Source organism: Phytophthora sojae (assembly GCF_000149755.1).
Source record: "Phytophthora sojae unplaced genomic scaffold PHYSOscaffold_15, whole genome shotgun sequence".
NCBI lineage: Eukaryota > Oomycota > Peronosporomycetes > Peronosporales > Peronosporaceae > Phytophthora > Phytophthora sojae.
The window spans coordinates 1,103,399-1,110,701 of NW_009258129.1; the positions used below are offsets into that span (position 1 = coordinate 1,103,399).

General features: G+C 59.5%; 1 protein-coding gene across 1 annotated transcript; it reads right to left on the minus strand.

The window, feature by feature from the left end:
- Nucleotides 1-5,255: 5,255 nt before the first annotated feature.
- Nucleotides 5,256-5,723, minus strand: PHYSODRAFT_533486 (hypothetical protein; the record flags this gene model as incomplete). The annotated part of the gene is made up of 1 exon (XM_009540603.1): nucleotides 5,256-5,723. The coding sequence occupies one exon, from the start codon at nucleotides 5,721-5,723 to the stop codon at nucleotides 5,256-5,258; it is 468 nt and encodes a 155-aa protein (XP_009538898.1).
- Between the last annotated feature and the right edge of the window lie 1,580 nt (nucleotides 5,724-7,303).

A 7,303-nucleotide genomic window follows, 5' to 3' on the forward strand; every position in this document is an offset into this window, starting at 1 on the left:
GTCGACGGAGGTATCAACCTCGACGACTTGTGACACGATGGAAAATTGGGTTTTCGTCTGGGCACATGCTGATTGACTGAAATGGTGCGCCCGGACAATGTGGATTGCGGGACAAGTACAAGGATCTGGGACCCGGCGAAGACTCGCCCAGGATGCATATCGACCAGCGACCCTGGCCGAGTCGCTAACTCATTTTGTGACTCTGGCCGGGTGTAAGTCTGGGAGATACGATCAAGTTATACTCAAGTCAAGATGTTTCCGACCGACCTGGCAGACCGACCAAGGATGGGCAAAGATCCCGTGGAACGTTGAAGGAGGTGATTTGTACCCACGACTCTACACTGGATTTTGGCTCGGCCGGGATGTCAACGTTAACCGCGGTATAGTGAAATCAAGTGAAAAGCAGAATGCATGTCTAAATTGCAGGAATATAGCCACAGAGTAAAAGATAAACAGAGTTCGTTTTCCCCTGAAACCCGCAAGCCGCCAAGAAGAGCGGGAAGCGCAGGACGACCGGGCACCGCGGCTAGGTACGACCGTGGTTGGATCTCTCCCTGAAGTAAGTACGCCAAGTTAGGTAAAGGGACGGGCGTACAGGCGTCTCAGGGTGATCCGCCTATTTCATTTCCTAGTTGCAGCCGTATTCCCGCCCAGAGCGAGGTCCTGCATTTCATATTATCGATTACATCTCGGGCGGAGTGAATAGCGCCGCCTGGGACTTGGCCGGAAGCCTATTGTGTGGTAGGGTATTGATATTGGTTATTTTTTCTCTCAGTACATTTGGGAGTGGTGCGCGTTTGAAGTCGCCCAGGGTTGACCAGTACCCTGGATACGGCTCGTTAGTTGACTGGAGTAGTGACCCACCGTCCGAGGGTCCGAAAGAATAAGTGACGGATATTTGTATTTGTGTATAACTCTGTATTTGTGGTTATCGTCCAGAGTCGTAGGGCCTACGTTTGGAAGTACGTATCGCACCCCGCTCGGAAACCCAACTGTGTACAACAACTCACCAACTCGGCCGAGCTCCTTGGTTCGAAGACAAACGACCCGAGAGGGATTGTCACAAGGAACACACGCCATCTCGGGTGGACATCTTCTGGGGTATCCGCCTGAGAAGTTCTAAGGGACTTTGTTCTCCCGGAACATTCGCACACTATACACCTGGGCGGAAAAGGCGTTCACCCGCCCCGCCTCACCTGCCCTCACTGTCTGCTCTCCTGGAGCTGGACGAGATGTTCTTGGCCGAGTTCGGCGAAGCTTTGAAGGCTGGAGATTTGGCTGAGGTAGTGGTCATACGACCCGAAGAAGAGTTGAACTCGTCCTCGCTTCTGGATGAAGCTATCCTGGAAGACATCAAGAAGGCGCTGAATGCGCGGAGCGGATCGGCGATCCTGAAGGACCCGTCGGATCCCCTGTATCAAGTGGTAAAGGATTACCAGGACGTGGTCTCGAAGGAGCCGCCCTCGGGGCTACCTCCGGATCGAGGTATTCGACACGAAATCGATCTCGTTCCGGGAACGAAGTACTGCGTGACGAGGCAGTGGCCCTACAGTGTGACGTCATTGACGCGTTCTTCCGTGCGAAGCATGAGGCGGGCATGGTGCGTGAGAGTAAGTCTCCACACTCTACGCCGACGTTCTGTGTCAAAGCCGAATGGCAAGTGGCGTATCGTGCATGCTTTCAACAAGCTGAATACCGCTACCATTCCGACGCAGACGCCGATTCCTCGGAAGGATGTTCTTCAGAACAACATGACAGGATGTACGATGTACAGTGCGCTCGACTTGGTTGATGGATATTACCAATTGCTCATGAGGACGAGCGACATTCCTCTCCCTGCGGTGAGTACTCCGAGCGGCATGCTCTGGGAGTGGTTGGTGATGCCCCAAGGGCTTTCGACCCCACCCGCGACGTTTAATCGTCTTGTGACGCAGCTCTTCAGGCCCCATCGGGCGTACGCGCAAACGTACTTCGATGACATCTTTGTCCACAGTCGTGCGGAGCACGGAAAGACTGATATGGAGAACCATGCGGAGCACCTGCGTGCTGTGCTCGAATGCATGCGTTAAAACAAGCTGTACGCCAACATTGACAAATGCATCTTCGGAGCGGAAGAGATCCCCTTCTTAGGGTGCTTCATCGGGAAGCGTGGCCAGAGGGCCGACCCGGTCAAGGTCAAGGTCATTGTTGACTGGCCGGTTCCCAAGAACCAGAAGGATCTTCGCAAGTGGCTTGGCTTGGCCAATTACTTGCACAAGTACAGCGAGAACTACGCTGAGATGGCTCGGCCACTCTCCAATCTCCTAAAGAAGGATGCGGAGTGGTGTTGGGACACCGAGCATCAAGATGCGTTTGCGGCAATTAAGGACAGTCTCCTTCATGCGCCTATTCTGGCTTTGCCAGACCCCGCTCGTCCGTTTAGTGTCGTCTATGACGCCTCGGACTTTGCCATCGGCTGTGCCCTGCTGCAAGCAGACGCCGAGGGGCGCGAGCGCGTGGTGGCGTTCGAATCTCGCCAGCTGAAGTGTGGAGTAGCGCCCTCGGAGAAATCTCGCGAATGCGATCTCGCACAAACTCGGCGCGTCTGGATAGCGGTTGCGCCGAGCAAATTATTCCCGGTTGTTGGAGTAGCGTATCTTCGAAATACAGGCCCAAGTCTTCGCTGGCTTCGGAGTTGGGGGTTTTTGCGTTGACGCTTGTTCCTTGTCGTAGGGCGTCGAGCCTTGGGCGTGCGGCGTTATCGGGCCGGCGTTTCCTCGGCGTTCCCGTCGGGCGTGCGGCGTTATCGGGCCTACACGGGGGGTCTTGTGCACGGCGGTTATCAGGCCGGTGCGGTCCTTCGCCTAGGCAGCGCGTTATCGGGCGCCCACCTAAACGGTATACGTTCAACGTGCCTTTGTTCCAGCACGGGTCTGTGGGGGGGTGAGCACCCGAACCAGCAAACGACGGGGGGCCGCGATATCGAGGCGGCTCTACTTGCCGGCGCTTGGTGGTTCCCCTGGAACCTCGGAGAAGACGGGAGGTCTTTGTGGTTCAGAGAAATTTCGGGACTGAGTCCTTACCCTATCCTATGCCCTAGCTACTGGCTACTCCGTACTACTGCTTGCTAAGCCGATCGTTCTGTGCCTATCCCTACTTCTGTCGTGCTTGCACTGCCGTCCTTCAACCTGATTTGCGTGGCGTAATCAAGATCTTACCTCGACGCGTTTTGGTCGGCGCGTCATACTCGGCGCGTCTTGCTCGGCGGGGATTAGGGTCGACGCGTTTTGCAGAGACGGGGCGCTGGTCGACTCGTCGGATGATTACGCGTCGAGTTGGACTCTGTCGCTGTGTCTCGCGGCCCATCACCCGCGTCGACTTTCCGTCGACCTCTGCCGCGCGTCGCCCCCATCAATCGCGTCGCGTTTCATCAACTGCGTCGAGTTCATCATCCGCATCCATCAGCATTCGTCTCGGCGCCTTCTTTCACCGACGCCGACGTGCCCGCTTCCTCGCTGGGCACTACACCACATCCATCCCGCTGCCACGCACGCGCACTCCCCAGGTGGGTGTGTCATTGCAGAACCTGCCCCGCGTGTTGGCCGCATCTCGATTTGTCGAATTCTTTGTCGTCTCCGTCCGCTTCGTTGCCATTCCAGCATCATGGTTCGCGCTGAGGACTTCTGCGTCGAGGAGAGCGGGCCCGACACGGGCAACCTCGAGGCTGCGCTGACATCGTCGTCTATGCAAGCAGAGCACATCGGTCTCGCCTCCCTGATCCGTCCGATCAGCTCGCGGTAGCCCAAGCTGCCTCTCCCCGGTCCAATCGCGACTCGGCGCTACCGTGGCGGAATGCGATCAAGCGCAGTAATCCTTCGTAGCTGCAGAGCAGCAACGCGGCGTAGCTTTTGCCGAGCGAGACCGCGCGCATCAAGCCCTGGCGGTCGTCGAGCAAGCGCACGACGCTTCCAGCATCGCGAGGGACCAAGTGCGTCAAGCTTCGGCTCTCCAAAAAAAAGTGCAACACCGCCGTCACCGAGAGAGACCAGGTCCGTCGCGCTCGGACGGCGACGCACTACCCTTGTTGGGCATCTCACCCTTATCCGTAATGCGCCCACGCAGAGCCGTGCGGAAGCCGAGTCGGCGCAGCGTTTAACGAGCCGATGTTAGTAGACCTTCGGCGCAATAACGCGTTCCTTGTGATCCACGCCAAAGAACTCCGGCGGGGCGCGACGCGTATCCGCGACTTGGAGGAATCGGCGAGTTTCAGGCCACGTCTCGCGCAGCTGGGAATACGTCGCGTGTGGGGGTAGCGGCGAGATGCCGCGAGCGCTCAAGTCCACCGTTCCAGCGCTCACGTAATCGAGCTGGAGGACGAGCACGACGTGGCCATCCAGGACCGCGACGAGCATGACGCGGTTTGAGGACGGGTGCTTCGGGAAGCGCGTCGAGGTTGGTAGATGGCGTAGCACGTACGCGATGGACTTCCAGAACGTCTTGCCGGTGTCGTCACGTCCGTAGGCGGGCACATTGACACCTACGGCCTGATCCGTCGACGTGAAGCTTCCGTCGCGGTGGAGATAAACGCTGTGGCCTGCGGAGTCAAGCCGAGCGGCGGCTCCCGCTGCTCCTGTCTCGCCTCCACTACGTCGAGTACGGGTGTCTGCGTGCGTTCTGCCGCCCCCGTTCCGGTCCTGAGGCTAAGACCTCGTTAACCGCGGATACTCATCGGGCTCCGACGCACCGTCCAGGTCCGGCGTCTACTCCGCCGCCAGCTTCAGCGGGTGTCCGCCGACCGCGGTACAGCGGAGCCGAGGAATCAACGCGTCACGTGTGCAGGCCTCCCAGTTCGGTCTCGACTCCATCGTCTTTGCCTTCGTCTCGGCTGCTGCTGTCGATTGAACGCGCCAGGTCACAGCGCAGTTCCAGTCCGAGGCCTCGGACAGCGACGCCCAAGCGCGCCGCCCTCAGACCAAGTGGCGACGTCCCTCGTCGCGTTCACTGACATGGACCCCATTGAGGGGCCCTAGTGCCACACGTTGTCGTTGCTCGTAGCCGCTGTAGCCGTAACTCCAACACGTAGGCCTTGCTCTTTTCCTTCGTTTCTTTCCACTTCTTCACATCTTTTATGAGACGGCCCTTTGCCGTCTCATCTTCAGCAACAGGCTGGTCCTCCACACTTTCCTCACCCAACCCCTCGCTCCGGCCATTCCCAGAGTCGAGGCTCTCCGCCTAACCACCTGTCGGCAGCCACCCTGCCAACTTCCACCGCGCCACTAAAGGCGCTCACCCACCAGGGCTCGGCTCAGCCGCCCCACGTCCTCGCGCGAAATGGCCGCAAGACGGTAACGACCAGCGTGCTGTCGCGAGAAGTCGCACCGCCACTTTCCGCAGTTGAGATCCAGTCCGTCGGTACAGCCTCTCCAGGTCACGTCGGACTCGCGGCGCGCGCAGCCATGTCGGGAAGCTCGACCGGCATGCAGCTCCAAGGACTTCTCCCCTTCGGAAGCATCATCGTCCAGAGCGAGTGTCAGGCGGTGCTCCAGTAAACACGTATCGGTGGAGTCAAACGGTCCGTTCGTTGACACCGCCAAACACGTCGCGGCGTGTGACGGAAACTCTTCAACGGGGTTTTGCTTGGAGGTGCGGAAGTCGAAAGACAGATGGTAAAGCGAGTTACTCGTCTCGCGACGCGATTCGTTTGGCCTGCCTTGCGCTTTGGTGCACAACCTGACGCGCCGCATCTGCGCACGCGGTCCGATCTGTAGCGTCCGTCGCTTGGGCTCGGCGCACTGGTGTGGTAGTTTTCCGACGGCGATTATCACCCTTGACGTACACCGCGGATCTCGGTCGCGCGCGAACCGAAAGGAGAGCGCCAAGTCTACCACGACGCGAACCGTCTCGGCGTGCTTGTCCCTGACCTTCGAGTACGCAACGCCGTCGCTCTTTACAGTGCTAGTGTCCCGGCTCGCTTCTAGCGGCATCTCGTCGCTGCAGTCGGCGGGCTCGTTTGACGGGGCCGCCCCATTGATCATAGCGCACACAGGCCTCAACTTGGAAACGTCCTTGACCGAAAATTGACAAGGCGTGCAGCCCGTCTCAAGACGTACAGCGTACGTGCTCACAAACGGGGGTCTCGCGGCACAGCGTCGAGCATGAGCTCTAGCCCGTAGGCAGATCCCATTCTGCCGCGATCCCAGCAATATGACATCAACGAATTCACTCCAGCCCTGTTCATCGCCGCGACGTCGCCCCGGGTCCGATCTGCGTCGTCCCCGGCTTGGCCGACTACTAGCACGTTCACCTGCGCGAGTCGGCAGTTCTGAAGGATGCATATCCCTCGGCGCGTCGACTCTGTTCCGTCGCGCGACGAGTCACTCGCGGCGTCCGACACGCTCCTCGCAACCTCGAATTCCCAATCAGCCTTGACGCAAGGTGGGTTTCTGTTTATCGCGTCGTCGCACTCTGAGGGCTGTACTGACGTTGGACCCTCCACGTATTTCGACACTGCAACAGGCCTCCTGATCGGGCTCGACGCGTTCCTCGTTGCAGCAGGCTCGTTGCCGGCCGCCTGCATCCTAGCCGCGCCGAGGCCACTGTCCATCGCCCCGCGTCTCGCCTCCGCGTGACTGTCCATCGCGCAATGTAGAACTTCTGGCATCCTCGTCGCGCTCAGGCTCCACGCGGTCCGCGCTGCAGCAGATTGGATGCCAACTGCCTGCGCTCTCGCCGCGTTGGGGCCACTTCCCATCGCCCCGCGTCTCACGTTCGCGTGACTGTCCGTCACGCGATTTAGAACTTCTGACATCCTGGTCGCGCTCGGGCTCGACGCGTTCTGCGCTGTAGTAGGCTGGATGACCCCCACCTGAGTCTTCGCCGAGTCGGCACCGTCCTTCGCCCTGTGCATCGCGCCAGTGCAACCGGCCGCCGCGGAGCGTTGACCGCGTTCCCCAGGATCCGATTCCCCGGTGACCTCTCGGCGGTGCATCGTCTCCGCGCACCGGATCTGCGACGAGTTATTCGTCGCGCTGTCTTCTTGATCTCGTCGTACGCATCCAACAAGTGCGTCGGGCCCCGTGTTCCCGCCTCGACGTACGCCGTAACGCGGTTGTACGTGTAGTGCGTCACAGATTCGAAGTCGGTGTAGCTGCAGGCTGCGTGGCTCGTCGCCCGCCTTGCCCGCCATCTTCAGGACCGCAGACTTATTGAGTTCACTGGACACCCGTCGAGTGACAGCTGGTACCTTCGCCAGCAATCCTCCAGGTGGCGCGCCGTGGCATTCGGGCTTGTCCACAGGAAATCGCACCACTCGCCCCGCCGCGGC